Source organism: Simochromis diagramma, unplaced genomic scaffold, assembly GCF_900408965.1.
Source record: "Simochromis diagramma unplaced genomic scaffold, fSimDia1.1 OVJJ01000816.1, whole genome shotgun sequence".
Taxonomy (NCBI): Eukaryota; Metazoa; Chordata; class Actinopteri; order Cichliformes; family Cichlidae; genus Simochromis; species Simochromis diagramma.
The window spans coordinates 1,481,775-1,505,390 of record NW_024386908.1 but is presented as its reverse complement, the minus strand read 5'-3'; the positions used below and the strand labels follow the sequence as shown (position 1 = coordinate 1,505,390).

The following is a 23,616-nucleotide window of genomic DNA, read 5'->3' as shown; positions in this document are numbered from 1 at the left end:
GTATGAAATATTTTTTTACATACCGATAAAGTATTTATGACATTTATATCACAGACTGTTCCAGCCAAGCCAGGAGCAAAACCCCTCACCATTTCACCTCGGCCGAGAAAATGAAAGAAAATCCTGAATTCAACAGCATCAGTTTAACTGAGCTTGCACAGCAGAATCAGATCTTTATTATGCAACTTTAAAGGCAACATTTTAAATATAAATAAATATATTTTATGTCACAAAAGCCTAAAAATACAAAATGCAGATGCCAAAAGCACAAGTGACACTGCAAATAAATGATGAATTAAGCAAATAATAATAATAATGTTTCTTAAATTTTGCTGCTTGTAACCTTAAATAACAAACAGAGCAATAAAGAAGTGGAAGCCACCATATGTCTTGAGCTCCTCTCCGTCCTCTGCTGTCCTGCATTCAGATCAAGGGTTTATCCAACTTTCAGCCACACAAGCTCTAAATACTATGCCTCCCTGTGACAGTCTAATTCCAAATGCTGGTAACCAGGATTAAAGCTTCCTACTGTCTATGACTGACTAAATTGTTCAGTACAAGTTTCGTGTATTAAGGGTAGTAAATGATTACTGCAGCTAAGTGTAGTAAAGATTCTGACAGAATACCAAAAACATACTGATTTTGCTAATCTTCGATCCTTATCAGTCCTCGGACTGCAACATGAACTTATCCCTTATGGTGGTGCCACAGGAAATACCATGCAGTCATTAAAAATAAGTGTTTTTCCATTCTGAACATTGTCATGATCAGAAAATATCACAAGAGTCTGCACAGAGTTTACAATTAGGGCAGAGGTGAAACAAGAGTAAGTGCCTGAAACACAAAATGTTTTGGCTCTAGGGTAGATGAGGAAAAATGTTGGTGCTGTTTGCCTTATAAAGGAAGTTTTGACTCCAGAGTACCGCTAGAGGAAAGGTCGGACACTTCTAATCAGCCCTTTGGTTTTTAACATAATATGCAACTGATCAGAGAGAACAACAGATAGGAGCTGATCCCTGTTGTAATGCACAGAGCACCAAACACGGACACGGATGCACATACATGTCTGATTTGTAGCTCGTCTCCAAGGCTACAGAAGTTAAGTGTACGTATATACATAGAACCATCAAGATAATCCAAATCTGAACTTCCTTTATTAATTGCTTATAAAGTTATCTGCCTCATCTCCAGCTCTCCCCGTCTGATGATCTTTATCAACCACTACATATTCCTCACAACCCAACCCACTGCTCTCACTGGACACGTCCTCTTCTCTCTCCCATTTCTTCCCTGGGGGGTGTTTGCCCTCTCACTGTTGGTGTGCTACCACAGCACCTGAATTAGTAATATTTGAGTATTACTAATTCAAATAAGAAATATGAAAAATACTTCAAAGGAAATCCAGTGGGCCTATATTTACCTCAAAGTCTTGCCATACAAAGTATCTCAGTGTTTACATCTGTTGTTAGCAGCAAGGTTAAAAACACTAAGCATAATCCGGTCTTTAAGTCTGATGTCATTAGCCGTTTCCGGGTCCAAACTCCGATTCAGGTCCCAAAGTCAAGCGAACACTATAACTCTCAGAGATGCCGCAAACTGTCTAAATTCTTTCATCTTTAATAAAATGATCAGCGTTGCTGCTTTACCAGGTGTAACAATGAAGTTTAAAATCCAGGCATCCATGAAAACAGAATTTATTAAATTCAACAGAGTTAGAAGAAAGCAGGAAGTTAGCTCGCTAGTTCCCACCTAAACATGATATAGCATGTTCTGACTGAGAGATTTCTGAAAAACTAAAATGTACAGCTCTGCTGTCACTTCCTATTAGCATGACATAAACACACAAACACAGTGAAGCTGGAGGATAAACGCTAACTTTTTTCCACTCGATAAAAGTTAACGTGAAGATTCCTGATGGTTAGGGACAAATGCAATCGCATGGCAGGATGCTGTAAACGGACCAAACCTCAGTCAGGAGAACAACTGAGATAATCCATCCACAATACGAGGTTAGTCATTAATATACTGCTGCATGGGCTGGGCTGGAGTTACATTGTAACAGTTTAAAACCTCAGCTTTAAAAGGAATAGTGTAATAAAAACAGAGACCAACAGTGATCACTGACTGTTTTTAGGGGCTCCTTCAGATTAAATAGAACAAGATACAAAGCATTAAAACATGTTAAAAACACAACAGCCTTAATAAATGCAGAGTAGTTTGGGCCCGGAAGCAGGTTCACACGTCATCATTTAAAGACCGGATACACATGATTTCAATAAACTGGTTCAACTAAGTAGCATGGCTAGCTTCTATCTTGCAAGGTTGTCCAATGGGGGAAACTTTTAAAAACATGTTTGTCGAATAATTAATTTGTGATGGGTGAGAAGACGAGCAGCATAAATGCAAATGATCACAGTAAGAAGACTAAATGCAATAAATCACTTCACATGTTTTCCTGCTGAAGAGATGATATTTGAAACCACAGGAGAGCAACACTGATGACCTCGCAAGCCAGTTAAGTAGCTCCCTACATCCTTGAATGTAATCATAGAGTCGATTCAAAACCTATAATCAAGAAAAACTGAAGATTGCAACCTTTATGAAGCCAGGAATTATTGCAGCCATTATTTATTTATTTTTATATATATATATATATATATATATATCTATCTTCTTTACTATAATTCCAATTAACTCGGGAACAGTTCACTTCACTAATCACCACAAACCGCTTCCTGTGTGGATGTACCTTTAATGTCCTGTGAAAACCATATAAATCCAAATATGGTGACACTGAATGTTTCTGTTCAATGTTCCTGTATCAGTCAAGAGCATTCTCCTTGTTCTTAAAATAAACACCTGGTGGATTAGCTCTGAAATGTGGTGTCATAAATCTGAAAATAGGCCTACTTATCAAAGTAGTTTTTTTATTGGACAGTAACACTACAAGCATAAAACAGCAAAGTTTAAAACTGGATAAAATGAAACGTCCACAGAAGCAAAATAGAACATAAAAACTATTGTAGCAGAAACTTAATCCAAAAACATGATATACAGCAGCAAAGCAAATGACATTTACTGCAAACGACTGTTAAAAACTGAAAGTTAAGACTGACCCGGGTAATGTACGGTACATGCAGAACTAAAGCTACTTTCAGCTGCTCCCTTATGGGTCACCGCAGCAGATAACTCTCCATGCACGCAGAAGGATCTCTTCCCACGATCGAACAGAGGATCTTATTAATAAAACTGAGATACATGCATCTTGTGATGTCTCTTAAACAACACTAGTGAGAAACGGTTTGGTCTATGTTTGAGCTTTTCCAGCCAAGCTGAATAATGGCTGCTGCAGCTGATGATGACAAAACAACACTTCAGAACTGGCCTGATTCTACAACATCCAACAATGAACAGACCACCAAGCTAAGGAAACGCACAACATTCTCTAAAAGGTGCAGCGTGACTACCTATCTTAGCAAATGAAACAAAAGTAAGCAGTTTAATGAGACCAATGTATGTGTATTTTAGATTGAGACAGTAGCCATCTCTCAGAACAGCTACGAGGAGCTAACTTTAGCTGCTATTAGCAACACGTTAGCAAATGCCTGTACCTCTCTCTCTAGGTTACATTTAAGTAACTACTCATCTTCTACCCTGTATGTTACTCAGGGCCAATCACGCAGGCCTTAAAAAGCAGAGCTAACAAGGATTAGCATCCAATTTTAACACCTGACTGTAATCCTGCCCTCACTAGTCCATGGTAAGCCTGTGCTAGCCATGCTGATGGAAGGTAAGTGGTTTATAGATGGTCTGTAGTTTTTGGTTACCCAATAACTTGGCCCAAGAGAGTTATGTGATCTATGACAGGACAATACACTAAAAAAAATTAGCTCATCATATTCTAGTTTAGTCCATTAGTGTCCAACTGCCCAGTGCTGTCACTGCGAGTCTGTATCCTAGTACAACACTGAACATGGAATCATATTATACTGCTGCGGCCTACAGGAAGGAAAAGGTTACCCAGGGTTACCTTTTTTGTTTCAAAAACAAGCGAGTTATTTGCGTCTGCATGAGCAGCATGAGCTTATTAGATATCATTGTTAGAGGCCTCAGTGTTACAAGTGAATTGCAGGGTCTGGCAGAAAGGGTGGAGCCATATGGCCATTATATAAATCATAACCTACAACACAGTTCATCGTATAATGACACATGAGACAGTAAGTGACAGTAAGCCTATTCATGACACAGTAGCATGATAATACACAGTTAAGGTCAAGCGATAAGCCATTTGGTCAAATAGCCATTACTTACTCAGAACAACACCTTTAAACACTGAAATTTTCTCTCAAGCTTACAAATCCATCAGAAATCAGGGGACTGGCGTGGTGAACAGCATATCCCAATGTCCAAATTACTGTAAACGTGTGTGGATTACCTGCCTACAAAGCAAACGTAAAGGACTCAATAGCTGTCACTTATTTTTAAACACTGAGAGAAACACATAAAACCAGACAGCATGCTAAGATTCGTCCTCATCAGCCACTGTGGTAATTCCATCTTGTCCTAAGGTCATCCGACATTAAAACAAAAGAGCCAAAATAACTGGTTTTCCTCGTGCATTTATCCACAATTTTTTGAAAATTTCTACCTTATTAAGACAATTAAAATGTACACACTTCAAATCTTTTGCATTTTTGATCATAGAACATACAACTGGTCACTGAATATATTATATACTGTACTTCCAAACCAAATCCAGGAAATCAAAGACATATGAAACAGAAGGTTTCGCGTGCCAGCTGCAGAGCTACAGAGATTCATTCCTACATCACCGGCCTGCCCCTAATGATGTCACCAATTAAAGGGACATGACATTAAAACAATGATGAATTCTCTTTTTCATCACTATGCTTAATCCCACAGAGACGGCTCAGTCCAGCCATCGGCAGGCTCGAATGTACGCGTGCACTTGCCCGTGCAAACATACAAGTGCTGGGTTAAACAGCCATGTAGTGTGAACGCACGGCAAAGTCATACAGTGCAGTGAGCGTGTGCATCCGTTTCAGAGCACACCATACAAAGAAAATTTATACAAGTGAGCCAGCTGGGTACATAAGCCCTCCTGCACAATAAATCCAAATAATCCTTTACGATGGGAAGCGGGAAAAAGGGGGGCTGGGGGTTCTCAGACATATGCGTGCGCACACACACACACACAAAAAAGGTACACACGCTTCAATTAGCTTCGCCATTGTGCCTCTGTTGTAGATATTCAGTGGCTGTGCCCTTTTCCCAAGAATAACAAGCAAGTCAACAAAATGCGTGTGCTCGAAACAGAAGGACAGCTACTGACATCTCAACCTCAAATACCTCATACACTTGCTACGAGATGAAGCACACGAGAACAAGGCCATTAAGGATTATCCTGAATTACAAAAGAAAAATGGGGTGGCATAAAAAAGACAGAATAAAATGATCTTACCTTCCATCATGGTTGCAGATTTGCATTCCTCAATCTCCAAAGAGCCTGAAATGAAAGGTGGTGTCGTGAGGGGAGGGGGAAGAGAAGAAGCTCCTGGCTACTAAAACACAGTAGAACTGATGGCAGCAGAACAGCTGTGTGCTTGTGGCTAACGCCCTGGCTAACTGTGAACCTCCAACACCCCCAGATGCCGCCTGTCAACTAGCTCAGGAGGGAGAGAGACAGAGAGATAGAGCGAGAGAGAGGAGGGGTGGGGGACGGCTTAGGTGTCGATCAGAGCTGGAGCCATGGATGCTGCTGCTGCTGCTATTGCTGCTGCGGCTCAAACCTTCACAGCCGAGGATGCTGAGAGGTAGGGAAAAAGCAAACTGGAGGAAAAAAATGAAAGAGGCAGGGAAGGGAGAAGGAGGTGGAGAGATTTAGAGGGAGGGTTGTGTGTGTGTGTGTTTGGAGGAGGGGGGGGGGGGGGGTGGCTGAGGCAGTATGCTGAGGTCACAGATGACCTTAGCCAATCCCTGCAGCTCTTTGTGCAGTCACATGGCTTACAGCTTGAATCTCCTGACACTGTCCCCAAAGAGAGAAGGCTACATTAGTAACCTCTCTTACTTGACAAAAACCGGTGCGCATTTACATGTTTACATGTAGAGCATCCGAGGAAGCAAACAGATATGTGAGGTTTAAATATAGAAGCCACACAAACAGAGTAACCATACACACACATGCTTACACAGCTACCCTTCACCCTACCTTATGTCAGTGCAGTGTGCCGAGGTACCCAGGCATGAGTCTATTTTTTGGTCACACAGAGAATAATGAGGGTATGAGTAAAGTGACAACCCATGTTGATACAAAAATATAAACGTGCTCTATATTAAGTCACTACTGCGCAAAATCCTTGCCCTGCACCGTCCTGCACAGCGCCTAATTCTCTAGTAACTGCCTCCGTGTCCCGCCCTCTTTGGAATATCGGTGCAGTTTCACTCTGCTCCTCTCCCCGCTCCCTCCCACCTTACCGTCTCTCTGCTAGTCTGTCTCATTTGGCTGCCTTTTTCTGTCTCTGTGCTTTCCCACCGCACTGGGATGAGAATCGACCGGTGCGACGTCACGGCAACGCAGGCTACAGCTGCAGCCAACAAACAGGAAGAGCCGATGACAGACCAGCCTCCAGAGAGGGGTGTGTGCTGGTGTTTGTGTGTGCGCGCTGATTAATTTTCTATGAGAGGGTGGAGAGTGAAGGGGGGTGGGGGCAAATGTGACAAATCAAACAGCAAAGTGAGATTTTACTGGGCGAAAAAGGAAGAAAAGAATAACAATGAGCCACAAATGCAGACACTGGGTAATTTGTACCCATTGGTCTTTAAGTCTGGAAAAGACGTGTTTACTAGGGCTGCCACAAACGATTATTTTGATAGTCGACTAGTCACTGATTATTTTTGCGATTAGTCGACTAATCAGATCATCATCCACTGGACGTAAAACGTACAGCTTATTGCACCAGCAGCATCTGCTCTTATATAACTATCATTAGCTTACAGCTTTAAGTGTTTAAGGTCTGTGCTAACTAAAAATAAAGACAAGATGATAGTTTATTAAATTTTAATGAAATTTGCAGATTGTTTCGGTGAAGTTTAATAAACTCCTTGCTATCTAAAATATAACAGGACACCGGAGTAAACTCTCGAGCATCTCACACTTCTGATGATCAGCTGTCTGCTTCACGTTTATTCAGCTGTGTAAAAACTATAACTTTAATCTCAGCCAAACCGATTTACTCAGGAACAAATAAAATACTGAAAAAAGCCAAACAATAACATTTTTAACTTATCTAAGTCACTTATATATCATGTTTAACCTGAGTAGCGAAAGACGGCGGTGGGTTTGAAAACGATATGCCGGGAGTCCGGTGTTCTCACGGCTCTAGTGAGCCTTGCCCCCGGCTAGCTATCGAGCTAGTGGGTAACAGACGTCTCCGAAAACGTCGGAGCGCTTTTGAAAATATGTGGCGTCTTGATAAACTGAGCAGATATTTGAGGTTTACACAGCTACATTCTCGCCTGAAAATATGTTAAACGTTTATTTTGTGACCCAGAAAGAATAATAAGAGTAACATTAAAACTAACTAGCTGCCTCCATTGTTGGAAACTGAGCTGGGCTGCGCTATGAATTCTGGGACAGAGCTTCTTCTTCTTTGGTGTTTAACGGCAGCTGGCATCCTTGTACATGCAGTGCTGCCATCTTCTGTCTCAGTCCGTTATTACACTCTTAAATCCTACTACTTATTCCTGCGTCTTTTGGGATCTTACAAAGCTTCAAACGACGCGACGCGACTATTAAATCAGTCGTCGACGATTTTGATAGTCGACTAATCGTGACTAGTCGACTAATCGTGGCAGCCCTAATGTTTACTCATGTTTAATTTCTACTGCTGGCAGTGTCAGGAGCAGCTGAAGAGGTAGTAACAGTAGTAGTGGTGTATCAGTAAATGGTAACAGGACTGGTTCTATTATAGTGCTTTTTTACCTCGCTTGAGCACTCAAAGCATTTTACACTACACGCCCCATTCACACACTTATTAATAAAACATGGCTCATATGGTAAGAAACCAAACCCATATTAATGGTACATGCTATACACATATATAGGCCTACTGATTTTGACCTGTTCAACCTGCTTCCTCAGGGAGGCGCTATAGGTGCATCAGCCCAAACACTGACGGACTCACGAATGGTTTCTTCCCAAAAAAGTTCTCCTCCCCAAATCCAAGGACTTCCCTCTTTACACAGACTACACAACTACCATCACCACTGTGCAATACTTCATTCAATAACCACACGTAACACTATTTATTTGCATATTTGTTCATTTTATATATTTATATAGTGTTCATATGTATATAGTGCTGCAGAACTGTGTACCCTCCCTCCTTTCCCCACAGGTCTGCACTGAGTAGGAGATGCTCTTTATCTCATTGTTGATGTGTATAGTGACAATAAAAGGCATTCTATTCTATAGTTCTATACATACATGTGCATGTATGGAACTATAGAATAATCCAAGAGACAAAATACGTGTCGTTATTCTTGTTTGAGCAGAGCCAGCTGGCCAACTTCAATTCATTAGTATCAGCATTAGCTGAAGCACTTCAGCAGCTGTTCTTCCTGAGGTCATTCTTACACTGCTGTGATATAAAACTACTCTCTCCAAATCTTCCTCTCACATTTATAATTTCACGCTTCTTTCTTATTTTCACTGCATTACTGTCTGTCAAGTTGCTTCTATGTTATTCATTATGTCACCTGCCTTCTCCCTCCTTTCATCCTTTTCTTGCTACAGGGCCAGCTCTTCCGTATCAACCACCACTGATGCCCCCAAGGAGAGGGTCGACACCCTCATCTTACCCCCGGTCCCACTAGCTCTAAAGCTTTGCTAAGTAATCTCTGTGACCTTTGTAATTTTTTCTCCTCCCTGCCTTTATCCATTCATCTTTCTTATCACTTACACCATCCCTTGCCAATTTCCTCCCCCATTGTTCTTCTAGTATCAGTCATGCTCGGTTATGTTTGCCTCAAGACAAACATCTTCTCCTACACTGTCATCTAGTGCCTACAGAGCACCATGACAGATATTTAACAGTTTGTGCTGGTGCTGGAACTTCGATGCTTCTGAATCAGAAATCTGGCACCATTAACTCACTGTAGTGTAGTACCATTAACATATAGTTCATTTGTTTCCACGAGCAAGTTGGCAATTCAAACAATATTTCTTATTTCTAATACAAGAGAGCCATGTATGATGATTATGCAGCTAATTAGCGCTGCCACAGCAGTTAATGATGATGCCATTTTTGCCCAGTCTTTTTCTTATTGTTGAATCGTGAACACCTCAACTACACCTGAACTACCTCAACTGAAGCAAGTGAGTCCTGCAGTCCTTCAGATGTTATTCTGGGTTCTTTTGTGACCTCTTGGATGAGTCAATGCACTGTTGGAGACTTTAGTGATCAGGTCTGGGTGTGGCTAGTGAAACTGAACATAGGGCCAGGTAGGTTTGGAGAGCTTTTCCCCCACTTAATAAATGAAATTACAATTTAAAAAGTGCATTTTTTTCTTTATTTACTCAGATTATATTGGTCTAATATTAAAACACTTTTTCATGGTACTGCATCGGTCTCCTACAGTTCTTCTATACCAGGGGTGTCCAACTCCAGGCCTCGAGGGCCAGTGTCCTGCAGGTTTTAGATCTCATCCTGAGTCAACACATCTGAATCAATTAGTTCATTACTGGGCCTCTGGAGAACTTTACGACACGTTGAGGAGGTCATTTGGCCATTTAACTCAGCTGTGTTGGATCAAGGACACATCTAAACCCTGCAGGACACCGGCCCTCGAGGCCTGGAGTTGCCTAGCCCTGTTCTATACCTAGCCTCAAATCAGTGCAAACACAACCAATGCTATTGCCTTTGTGCACATGATGTACACATCACATAACATTAGTTAACTTTTTAATTGTATTGTTAAATTAACAAACCAGTAGACTATGTTACAGTAAAGGCAGATTATCAGCAGGTAATCTAAGGAGACTGTCTTTAATTCTGTAATATCTGATTCTAATACATTTGGTTTCAAATGTAACCAAAAGGTAGATGATGTATGAACATACAGGAAGTAGAAGAGAATGTTGCTTATGGGAAATGAGTTCCATGTGTCTGGATAGGAAGAACTTATGCTGCTCTATTTTCTAGCTTTCCCGTCAAGCGCTTTGGGTGCCTAGAAAAGTACTATATAAATCCAATCCATTATTATTGTTTTCTCACACACACACACACACACACACACACACACACACACACACACACACACTTTTAAAAAGGGCACACCACACAGCACAGTGAACATGTAGCCACAGTGGATACATAAACAAAAGCATTCATATGTTGTCATGCATCAATACAAGCATGCATTAGCTAATGCAGTATAAAGTCCACTTCACTGCAGGACCGGTGAGTAAACCGCTTGAGATTCTAAAAATGCAGAAAGTGGTGGGTGACCTTCATGCTTTATTCTAAGGGTAAGTTGTCGATCCATGCTCAAACTGCTGAGGTGATGTGCTGCTGCAAAAATAAAGGTGTTTTACCTACTGTACCTGCAATGATACGAAACCAGCCGGTGCACAGCTCCTCAGCCATCAGTAGCTCTCTCCATGGACCCCGCTGCTCTCACTCCAGCCAGGCAGAGGGATGAGAAGGAAGACAACGAACATGGACAACGACGGTTCACCGGAAAGAGAAGAGGGAGACGAGGATGAATATTTACCAAAGGCTACCGTATAACTAATAAACAAAGGTCTTTGGAGAACACAAATGTACACTGATGCTGACAACTGCAAGTGTACTCGCGAAGCAATGCACGCAACCTGTGGAGAATAGTAATGGGGCACGGTAGCCTCAGCCTGCGAGTACAGATTTGTCAAGCACTGAAGGTCAACGTGTCCTATGGGAATGGTTTCATCGAATTCTGCCTAAGTTCTGCAGTGCAGAAGACAGCATATGCATCTTAATCATGCAACTGTTTCATCTGCAATTTATTATTGTGATTTCCAACAGGGGAAAGATTCAGCATTTCAAAAATGTCTAAATTAGCCTGTTTAGATTTGAGATGCTGAACGCATTGACAGATTCACAGACTAACCAAAACTAACAAACTACAGTTTCAAGTTAAACTATAAAGTACAAACATATATAGATATAAAAGATGTGCAGAGTAAATTTGTCCATCATTCTAAAACATGGCCCCCAAGCTTGATTAGCTACATTTCTTCTCTCTTCCAGTTTAAGTGGATCCAAATTGGCATGTGGCAATCTCAGGTGAACTGACGGGTTGAACTTGCTTCAAACTCCAAAAGTGCACATGCTAGTGGTGCCACCTACTGGTCACTTAAACACAGTACTTTATTCTCCATAAAATACCTCTCGACCCCTCTGTTCCACATAGACTTGCACCTGCGTGGTGTGTGATTAGTCATAAAACATGAGCAGTAACAAAGGTAACAAAGTAAGACACAATTATGAAACAATAGATCGACAAAAGGGATGCAGACATGATCACATGTAGGCTCACACCTACAGTAATAGTTCCAGTAACAACAGCTGATCACACGAACATCAATTTCATTTTAAACGTTATGATTAAAACAGAGGTGACAGCACTGACACACTGCTGCAAAGTCCTGCAAATGTCTCTTCTTAGAGCAGAGCAGTCTGTTAAGAGTTTGGATAAACAGTGCTAACTACTCAAATATAGACTATGGGCAAGAAAGCTCTTTCTGGCACATTTGGTTTACGTCCCAGATGGCAGCAAGCTGCAGAAGATAGAGAAAATAATTCTTCCTCAACCCTCTTCACCCCATCCATCCTTCCCACCACCCTCTGCACCGTTTCTGCTCTGTATGTGCATCTACCCCTACCCACTAACAAACACCCACCGCTTCCCTCCCTCTGACCTACTTTCTCGCCACCTTTGCTCATGCCTTTCGCCTGCTGGGTGCAGTATTGCTCTAAATCTGGGTATTTTTCAAAAATGTCTCTGCATCTGCCTGCAGGTCCAAAACTGTCCACGCCACCGGCAAAAAGCCACAAGAAAAATGCAAATGGGTCATCGCTGTTACTATACGGATACAGCATAGAGGCTACATTTAGTAGAAAACTGCTGTTCTTTTACTCAAGCAAGAAACCGCTGGGACGGTGAGGCTGAACTGCTTATCATACATCAAATACGTTCTAGTTCTATCGTCAGTGTCCCCAGCAAACAAAAATATCAATCCTGCACACGTTGTTCTTTCTCTCTGCATCAGCAGCAGCTGGTTCCAGACCATTCTGTTGATTAGACAGTCAGTAATATTGACTGCATTTATGATACTTTACATATCATTTTCAAAAATCTAAAATGCATCACTACTCCACTGGAATGTGGGACATTAGTATACACTATTTCCATGAAAAAGCATGCACGTGGCCATACTGGGGAAACATTTTTTTTTAAAATCATCTTATATATATTTTTAAGTGTAGGCTGAATTCCAAACATCGCACCAGACTCTTGTAAAAATAACAGCTGTTCATGGAGACTCTCTCATTTTCTGCCTAACACAATATTGCCTATGGATTTCATCGGCACCATTCTACATGAGTCCCTCGTCACCTTTTACCTACCTGCAACAGCATTTGCTGCACCTGAGGCATGTCAACACAGAGCGGGAGTATCACAGATATGATGGCTCTCAGTTAAAAACATCTATAGTGGGAATTCCCTTTGCTCATGCTGCAACAGTCACGTTTCACGGCCCAAGGCCTCGTGCCATTTCCCCGCACACTGCTGAAGAAACATCCCTGCAAACCTCCACCCTCCACTCCAAAGTGCTCTGATGAGGGACGGTGATTAGCCTGCACTCATTAAATGTAAACAAACAGCCAGCAGTGAGTGCAGCCGAATCAAAACAACATTCCACTCGGTGAGAGGGAGAGGCGGGAAGGGCGATAAGGTGTGGCGAGGACAGTGTGCCATGTTGTGTGCCTACGTGCCATTCAGCCGCTCACAATGCTCTCAGTCTGTTAGTACCACCAGCCAGACACGCTGTGTTTTGTCATTACCCCACTTGCGTCCCTGCCCAGGGTTGCAGTCACACATACACATTAGATGATGAAAGATTGTGTGATTAGCAGACACTTCCTGATTACTTGATTACACTGGGGAGGCTGACTAACAGCTCATGGGTGAATCTGTCTTGTTTAGTCTGATGCCACTGGGGCTATTATCTAAAGCCAAGTTAGAATAAAACACATGTATCCCAGTATTTCTCTTCTGTATGCTACATCATTTTTGGTGTCGGGTCAGTGGAATAAATATCTGTTCGATTGTTAGACTGGCATGTGTGCATACTTTATGTGCAAGCCAAAACTCAAATTCACTCCATAGTTTAGCCTGAAAATCTACGCCGTTGTCTTCTCGCTGCATTCCTGCTAACCCGAAACCCCTTCCCGAGTCAACCCCCTGCTAGAGGCCCCCATTAAAACCCAGTTCTCTCTTCAGCCTGAGAACAGGGGATGGAAGAGATGAGCTCATGTCTCTGATCCTGAACTGGTCAGCTCTGCCGTCTACCTAATGGTCTCCAGGACGTCAACACTGGTGTGTCCTTCTTATTCACACCAGTGATCATCTTCACAGAGGCCCCAGACCTAAATAAACACAGAGCAAACTCGCTATACGATCAGCTTATATCTATAAACAGTGGAGCGGTTTAAATTAGGCCACTCCCAAGAGTACCGTACTTTGCTTGGACAGCCAGGCTGAGATGACAGAATGGAGCCAGATGAACTCACTGAAGGGAGTTTCAAAGGACTATTTCACACAACGGCAGAAATAGCACAGATGCGACTTCTATACTGTCCGACTCTTTGGATAATTTAAACCGACTACGTTTTTAACTTGCATTACATTTATTTGGAGGCTCTGGCTCTACGTAAGAGATCCGCATCCTTCATAAAGGAGACTTTGAGCTAAAAACTCACACGAATGAAATCCATAGTTTAATACATACTTACAGTTGGGGAAAAAGACAGAATTTGCCTACGCTTGCTTACTGGCTCGCTCTATTTTGGTGTGACACCCACAAGGATGCGTCTAATGTAGGTTTTGTGTGTTTTTCTGTGTGTGTGTGTGTGTGTGTAGAATCTGTGATGTGCTGATAGGAGCCAGGATGGGCCTCCCAATGACGCATTTAACTGGAGCTATAATTTATGAAGCATCTTAAAATAGTAGTTAAAAAAAAGAACTTCTGGATCTTACAACGCTTCAGAGGGAGAAGAATTAACTTAGTTTCTGACTTAGGACAACGACAAAGTCACAAAGTCACAAACCCAGTAATCAAAGTAACATTCCTGCTCAACAAAGCACAAACCAGGTTCTCCACAGTCACTTCAGTTCTCTAGTCCCTGGAAAAAACAGGTGATCGATATCACCGTATGAGTCATCAACTAAATACTTGTAAGGTGGAGTCTGCCTGTGGGTGGCTGGGTAATCCCATTTAGTCATTCTCAGCAACATTTTACCGTAGTTTCATTAGATGAACAATACTAGGGTACCTCACTAATCCAAGACTCACTCGGGAAACTTAAGACAGTATTTACAAAATGTATGTGCACAGAGGGAGACAGCTTACTGTATGTTGCAGTCATTAATAACCATTTCATCTACTGTCATGGACCGAGAGGAGGGCCGGAAATAAATACAGAGAAGAGCAACAAAGGAGGGTTGGTGATAACTGCTGTACCCGCTATAAAAGCTTCCAAACACATGACAACTCGTCTAAAACCAACGATAACACATGCCAAACAACTCCACATGTCAAAAAGTCTGATGTAGGGCTGGGTATCGTCACTGATTTCTAGAATCGATTCGATTTCGACAGTAAACGATTTTTAGACAGTAAACTGTTCGTGAAGTAGAGAGAGAGAGAGAGCTGTGCATGAAGTGTGATCATGTGTTATCATGGTAGAAGCGAAACAGCAAAAGTCAGAGGGAATTCATGACGATGTTTATGTGAAGCGTAGTTTGGATCTTCTTTTGCTGCTGGTTCAGTCAATATTGTTTGGAGAGATCAAACCTGCAGCTTCAGAATCAGCACAAAAAGGGCGTAAACACAAAGCGCCCGCCGACGCTTCAAAATCAGCGAGCTGTCGGCTTCCAGCCCCGACCGTGTCCGTGGCGTCGGGTGAGAAAGGCGACATCTCACTGATTCTGATGCGTCGGCGGGTCCGCGCTTTGTGTTTACGTCTTTGTGCAGAATCCGTGTTCCTGCTCTCATTTACTGTTTTAGCTGTTTGGTGGTTGTTGAAATTTTGTGAGATTTAACCTGAGATTCTGGCGTTTCGGGCAAAATAAATTTATATTAAATGGTAAACGGCCTGTATTTGTACAGCTTTACTAGTCCCTATGGACCCCAAAGCGCTTTACACATCCAGTCATCGACCCATTCACACACTGGTGATGGCAGCTACATTGTAGCCACAGCTGCCCTGGGGCGCACTGACAGAGGCGAGGCTGCCGGACACTGGCGCCATCGGGCCCTCTGGCCAACACCAGTAGGCGGTAGATGAAGTGTCTTGCCCAAGGACACAACGACCAAGCCTGTCCGAGCCGGGGCTCGAACCGACAATCTTACGATAACAAGACGAACTCCCGACTCTTGAGCCACGATCTTTACCCAATTTTTAAAAAAAAAAAAATCGATTCAGGATTTTAATGCATCGATATCACGTTATTCAAGCTAGAATCAATTTTAATCGATAGATCGATAATCAAAACCCACCCCCAGTCTGATGGCAAGAAAGCTAGTACTCTAGCCAACACTAGCATTTCCTAGCTCCTTCCACTCTGCTGAGGAAAAGATAATTTACTGTTTACTTTATCTGTACCAAATACAACTATGGGACAGCAGTTATTATTGAGCTTGGCTATTCCCAGTTCACGCTGAACTGGCTGTTATACCAATTCCCACTATAGGTTTTAATAAATGTAAGCTGACAGTGGATTGCAGCAGCTCGTGGTATACATGCTGCACCAGAGCTGCTGCCTCAGCTTCGTGTCCTGATGCTGCTGGTTGGTTCTGAACGTCCTGATGTTGCTGACAGACGCTTTCTTTTTATTGATCCGTCTATTCTGTGCTCCCGAGGAGGCAAAAAGAAACTCAGACATAATAATATCAGCCCCTGTAGTCTTTGCCTCCCTTTGGTTGCCATGGCTACAGAATTCGCCACAGCAGCAAGCTGAAAACGTTGAACCACGAACGCCGAGAGCAGTCTCGTACAGCTGTGCCTGCTCGACAGGGCAAAGGCCCGGGACACTCTTGGTGATCTTAGCGTTTGCTATCACGTTGCCTTTGAAGACGATGGATGCAGATGCTTGCTGTCTAAAAGCATTTTTACAAGATTCCTTCTGTGACATTTGACAGCAGCGCTGTGCCAGCCTGCAATGTGTCATCCTGTGTTCAAGCGCAGCAAAAGTTGCTCCAAGATCTCGACTCCTTTCCACGACTGAAAGTGACACACCACAAGGGAGGCGAGTCTACTTATCTATATATAAATACACATCACATACTTGCGTCTGCCGTTACACTGGCATACAAAGGCGCATACACAGCTCTGTGTTACTTATCTCCGACTTGTTTCACAGAAGCTCCTGTGTGTCAAAAAATAAAGCACACTCTTCTTCCTCACAGAAAGCCACAGCTCACCCACGCACACACAGCTCACCCAAACTCCTCACTTCCAGTAAATTCTCTACCTTTAAACTCTCAGAGGATCCTGGGGACATTTTGTGCCATTCCTTTTTTAATTTTCATCCTATTTTGACTGTGCTGAATGAATAGCTCATATTTACTAGAAGAGTTTAAAAATATTTTATTTGTCTCAGCTCCTTAGAATATCTAAAAATGGCTAAGCTACGCAAAACCGCCACATTTCAGGCAAAAAAATGACCACATTCATGTTGACATCAACTAATGCACTCCTTTATGTTAAAATTTTATTTTGGATTACTGTCCACCAGGTGGCGCTACTTTTTACCATTCAAAGCAAGCAGCAAAATGTCACATTTTTTCTGTTTTCTGCAAGGGAAATGATAAGTGTGCCATCATTGATGTTAGATAATGGTGTGTGTGTTTGAGCGTGTATTCATATCTCTGCGGGGACCAAAATACCACCTTCGAGCCTTTTCTCTTCAAAGGCCACACTCTGCGTTTCAAGCTCATTTAAAAACAGTAAATGATGAGTAACCTTTCAGAGCTTGAAAAATATCTCAACATCAAGAACCAAAACAAAATTGGACTTTATATTGGTTCTCGTTTAAGTAGTTTGTGCAGCTGGACTGCAGCCACGGTTAGAAGTCTGAGCAGTAGTGCAAGACCTTACAGCACACAGGAGGCTCTGGAAATGATTGTGCACTCCGAGTGTGAAGATGCCGCCTCATCCTCCTCTGAGGAGTCCGAGGCTGACATGGAGGAGGCATCAGAGGTAGAAACAGACCAGCTGAAGTTCAACTGACCCATCTGAAGGTGAGAGTGGAGAGGAGACTGTTGAAGCAGTGACAGGTCGGACTGACTCCATATCTTAGTCTCCCGCAAAAACTGTAATGCTCTGCTACGTCCCAGCAGCCAGAGGTTTGATCCCGGGACCTACACAACACCATGCCACCGGCTACGCACCACTGTGATGGACGAAATCCTGCAGTAAATTGTGACCTGGACAAACCTGCACAGGAAACACTCAGTGGCTTATGTGGACACAGAGGAACTATAGGCTCATTTTGGACAATGTTTACAGGGCAAAAAATGAATCAGTTCAAATCTGCAGGGTGCTGCTGCGAGCCCCTCTCATCATCAAACTTAAGGGCAGTGTGACTTTTGCACAGACAGAAAGAGACGAGCTGGCAGCACCATATGGGAACCTTGATTGCAAAGACAGCAGTCTGTCCATTTACTCCACGTAGAGCTACGTAAACATACAGGCCTTTATATGGTTAAAATATGATTAAATATATTTAATAGTTGCATTTACTCTGAAGTAGTTTTAAAAGACTGAGTCATTTAAAGTGGGAAAAAATATTACATCATAGTATTTTTACAGCAGTTTTTGCGAAGCTGCCATTTTTTTGTCCTTAGGATCACGAGCGTCAGGTTTTATTTTCTTTTAATCTGACATTACAAAAAAAATAAAAACACATGTTGCTGCCAATCATTGACTCATCTAAGGGCCTAATAAAACCAATCAAATATTCCTCGAAATGTATTTTATGGAAATTGTTTTTGCTTTTTCAATAGAAAACAGTGGAATTATGTAAACATACTGGGCTTTAAAGGGTGAAATCGCAAAAATTATACTTAATATTTGAAATTATTTTTCAGGCTGAAGTAGTTTTAAAACATTGAGTATTTTAAAGTTAAAAAAAAAAGTTACTATATAATATTTTTACCGCATTTGCTGGGAAGGTGGCATTTTTTGTCCTTCGGTAAAAAGAGTCAGGATTTTAAGGATCATCTAATGGTTAACTGAGCAGCATCAGTGGTGCTCACAGAACAACTACCACTATATATATTTATATATAACACCTTCAATTTCACACAGGAAAAATAAGTCTGTACTTAAACCATGTGTACATATCGGTGACAATAAATAAACTCTGGTATCAGCTTAGGTCCTGAAATAGATATGCAATCCCAAGACAGTCTCCCCTTTTCCTTCAGTTTTTTTCTAACAAGTTTCAGCTGGACAGGAGAGTCCAAAACTCTGCAACACAGAACATTTCCACTCATCAGGCTAAAGAAAAACAATCGAGCAGGATGAGGGATCACTGCTCATAAACACTGACTGACTGGCTCCCTCATCCCATTCGGAAAACCCCCTAAATAACTCCAGCCAGAAACAAATGTACAGATAAATAATAATGCAACTGAAGGGATGGTGGGCAAGCCATGCAGAAAACATACCGACAGCCAAACTGAGTGAAAGAAGACTCCACAGTACAACATAAGGCTTCCCCCTATGGCTAAGACAGCATGAATGACTCACTCCTCCTCCAGCAGTAACACCACCACCACTCTCTGCATTTAATCATGCAAGCGTCAAGCTGAGGATATATTTTAATGTATCCACAGCAATGTTTCAGAGGGAATAATACACAAAAACAGATTTAGTTACTAGTTCAACGTCACTCAAAGGTCGTCGTCTTATGCAGGTGCTACCAATTTATCTGCACACGCCTTTTTTAATGATTCCTTTAATTAATTTTTGAGAGGGAAAATAAAATGAATACATTTACTGAATTTTGCACATGACAAGAAGCCCCTGGAAAACTAGTTTCTGACAGAACAAATAAAGATTATCAGTTTGTAATGCTGCGTGTGTCCATCCCCTATATTGTGAAACATGGACACAGTATTGCCTTCGTGGTCGGAGCACAGATTCCACTGCCTAATAATATTTGTGCATTTAAGGGTTTCCACAGAACAACACAGGAAACGGGGATCAGAAAGTTTCCCAGTCTGAATTTCCCAGGCAAACAACACCCAAAACCTCATTCATTATCCTCAAACTTGGCAACCCCTTCTCTCCCCCACAGTGTTTCCCACATATCAATAACCTCTACGTGAACTCACTCGACTTCCAACACTCACATGTGCAGCAGGGCTCTGTCTCAACATGATACCCCCAAACTTGGAGCTGTACCTACAACAAAGCCCTTTCACTATCAGGTCTCGCCGCTTGGCAGCCACCATGGTCGTGCCTCTGGGCAGTTCTTTTGATGACTATACACACAAACATAAGTTTAATGTCAACGGTGAATAAGAAATAAAAACTGCATGTAAAGAAGCAGCATACAAGCCGTTTCAAAGGTTTCATGTTTGTTACCCATCCTGATCTAAATTACAGCCTAGTTATGACAAATGTGTCGGGCTACACAACATACCGACTTCATTACCATCACCGAGACACTACAGAGATGCATGCCACTACACATCTGAAGCAGTCATGACCTATTTTCACATGTGTCAAAGTAACAACACAGTTGCCAGTTCAACTGTTTCACTGGTTCATTTGGGGGAAGGGACAACTTTTTTCTTTGCTATAACAAAATTCTGTAACAGGTTTCTATTCAGGATTTTTGAAGTGCCTCGTGTCCCCTCCTGTGAGGTCTACACGTTTTTGTTTCAAAGCACCGGCTGCACGACTTTTGGCCAAGTCTTAATTTGAATAAATATGCTTCAACACTTTCTCTCAGAGGATCTGACTTAACTGCTACTTTCTCACACGTGTTTACGCCGGTGCCACCGCTGATGCAGGACGGAAGTGACAGAATATGAGCCAGCCCTCCGCCTCAGGTAGCTGTGTGAGAATCATCACATGCAGCAACACCAGTTTTAAATGACAAACTGAAAAAATGCACGTTGAACGGACACGGATTCCATCACATGTTTATGACGTACAGGCTGGCCTTTTGTATTTTGATTCGACTACCCGCCCCCCTCCGTAGGCATAAACACCGCCGTTCTTACAAAACATACTCCATCAGATTTTCCTGTAAATTTCCCTAACAAATGCTGAGCCAAACCTCACGATGCATTGAGCTCAGTCAACATCGACATGAATGAATCGACTGCAGTACGCTAATGGCAAAACACAATTACTCAACCATTTAATCAAAAGTCACCATTTCCCTTCTCCGGCTCTCCCACAGCATGAGCTGGATTGGAACATTGTGTAATGAACGTGAACTAGCTGCTATTGTCTCCATTGTGCTGCTCCAAAACGCTGACAGGGGAGCGCTGAACTCAAGACCCTTGGTGACTAATGTCTGCAACTGAGCCAGTCCAGACTACAGAGGCTTGCATGCCCAAAGGCACTCTTTTCATAAAAGCATTGGTGAATATCAGGGACAAAAGACTGTGCATTTGAAATGCTGCTGGAAAGAAGGTCCCAAGTGTTTTAATCACCGACAAATACACTTCTATCTTTCTGGTTTCACAACTAAGATGGGTCAAAGAGGTCAACGGCAAACATTCATACTCAAATAAAGGAAGAATCTTTAAGGACCACAGTTAATCAGCTGAGTTTTAAAATGTAAAGGCCTTGGGCAAAAACATACTCTGGTACGACACTTTATAGGTAAAAAAAAAAAAAGAATGGTAAAATGCACCGCAATGCTGATTTAATGTGCACGCATCATTCATGTGAACTTGCACAGCTATAACTCACGAGATTAGTTTCTGTCCCTGAGATTCCCTGGTGTGGTTCCTGTTACTAAAAAAACAAAAAAGGTTTCAGTTACATTTCTAGTAAGCAAGATGTTCTTTACAGGACCTCAATGAATACAAGTGGATCAATAATATTAGTAAGTGTTGGTAAATAGTACCTGAGTCATAGTTACTTTATTTTAAACCCTATGGTATTCTATGTAAAACCAGTTCAGTTATGTTACTTCTGGCCTGTTGCTGGAGTCTCCTACTTTCCCAAGTCAAGTAACATTGCCATGTTTTAATGTTCTTAACAATCTAAAGTTTGAGTACGGACCTGTGCTACGTCAAAGGCATGGCTACTGAGTTATACATAACGGTGGAAATGGCTCCGTATAAGTGACGAGCACCAGCCCACCTTTAAAGTAGTGCTACATGTTTTTGGACTAAGCTAGCTTAGTATATGTCATGGTTCATTTAGCTTTACTATATCGTTTTAGCGAGCAACAGTAGGTAAAGCCCTGCACACCACTTGAAAAGCGCGACACACACATTAAACTAATGAGTTTGCGTTTAGTACTATTGCTTCACCTGTAGCTGACAGTTAGAAGCATCCCAGTAAGCTTTACTTTTGACTCGCTTGTTAACTTTTACCCTTTTATTTTTCCCCTTAAAATTACAATACTTACGGCAGTTTGGAAAGTTTTGGAGACTGTTCTTCTTAAAGCTTTTCTGATGGGGTAAAACCAAACAAACTCTTTCTCCTGTTCAACAGGGAAAACTACGGCGGGTTAGCCACTCAAACACTCAAACGTTGTTAATTACCGTCAGGCAAGAGATGGCTGCCGGAAGTGACATATTACCTTGCTTGTTACTGGAACCAATGGAATAAATAAATATAGTTTAAAAAAATAAATAAATAAAAATAATGAACAAATAAATAAGTGGAATAAAATATAATAAAATTGGAGTAACGTTGGTAATGCACGTGACAGGCGATAACAAGCAAAGTCGCTAAATGACCTACCGCTACTTTTCTTTTCTTTTTTCTCTTCTTTTTTCTTTCTTTTTCCTTTCTTTTCTCTTTTTTCTTCTTTTTTTTCTTTTTCTTTCCCTTCTCTCTTCTTTTCTTTCTTCTTTTTTTCTTCTTCTTTTTTTCTTTCTTTTTCTACCTACCGCTACCAGACTCTTCCATTCAACAGGTGTGCTTGTTTCCACCTGTTAGGTGCTTTATGCAATTTGGAATTTGTATTATTTATTATTTTAGCTAATCGAGACGCAATTACGTGGGTGAAGTCATACATACATACTGAACTGTAAACATTTATAAAATATTAGCAGGTAGAAATATTTTCATATATTTGTACCCCCAAATGGTTGTCACTTCCGGTTAGAAGTCTGGCTAACGTACAAGAAGAAGCGAATTTTTTTTTTTTTTTTTTTTTTTTTTTAACATATATGTAGTTAATACATTTTACATGTTGTTATTACTGTCTTCAAAACAGCAGTAAGTGTCAAATGACCTACTCTATGGGGGTTATGGGTTCCATATTTAAAAAATGCTGTGTAATCGATATTTAACCTCTCAAACGCTGAAAAGAAGATTATGCTAAACAGCCTCGGGTGTAGTCTGCCAATCTTCTAAAAGAGATGACTGGTCTTGATGTCCGCTTACGGACTTCAGCAATGTACACTCATGAGATAAATAAACCATATTCAGATATTACATATGCGAGTAACACGTTTTGCTGTTTATTTTCATTTTTCACACCCATCATTTCTCAGAATTTGTATACCACGTGTGAAACACCTGGAGGTCCTGTTTCACTCGGTCGTCTAATCCATATCTGTCCATCAGCTGCTGCAGCAGCCTCCCCACACACCCAAACTATTGGTTAATATTTAATCAAACCCGTCCAGGAAAGTAATTTCCTCCAGCAAATCACAATATTTTGTCACGCAGTCTGATGGTGTTGCGTAACAAGAAAGTCTTTTCCCTGTTCGGTCACATTGATTTTGTTTTTTTATTATTTAACAACACCGAGTCTAGTTTGGCCCGAGCATGCAAACCACACCTGCTCGTTGAGCCTCTTCTTTAGTCGTATACAGAAAAGCCTGTTATTTTTCAAAGCATTAATATAGCATTCTGGTAACAGTGCCTTTGTCGCTACAGGTTTAACTTATCTTTTAGATGAACATTTGCGCCTAAAGGCAATGGCTTTGTGTGTGTGTGTGTGTGTGTGTGTGTGTGTGTGTGTGTGTGTGTGTGTGTGTGTGTGTGTGTGTGTGTGTGTTCCATCTGCAGTTCTTGGTCACAGCTAGACTAAATGTGGCATTATTCAGTGTAGCAAACA

The 23,616-nt window shown here is 41.6% G+C and overlaps 1 protein-coding gene across 3 annotated transcripts in view; it reads right to left on the bottom strand.

Moving 5' to 3' along the window:
* sgip1a (SH3GL interacting endocytic adaptor 1a) overlaps positions 1-22,131 on the bottom strand; it is a 71,613-nt gene extending 49,482 nt beyond the window's left edge. Inside the window, exons 1-4 of one of the 3 annotated variants that reach the window (XM_040035077.1) lie at positions 21,952-22,131; positions 21,285-21,329; positions 10,625-10,700; positions 5,483-5,527 (exon numbers count right to left, since the gene is read on the bottom strand). In XM_040035077.1, the coding sequence (XP_039891011.1) occupies positions 5,483-5,527; positions 10,625-10,667 (88 nt within the window). In that variant the 5' untranslated portion in view covers positions 10,668-10,700; positions 21,285-21,329; positions 21,952-22,131. Of the gene's footprint in view, positions 1-5,482; positions 5,528-6,229; positions 6,270-6,495; positions 6,908-10,624; positions 10,701-21,284; positions 21,330-21,951 lie in introns of those variants that run through there. The other 2 variants (XM_040035078.1, XM_040035079.1) reach the window with 2 other exon arrangements.
* Between the last annotated feature and the right edge of the window lie 1,485 nt (positions 22,132-23,616).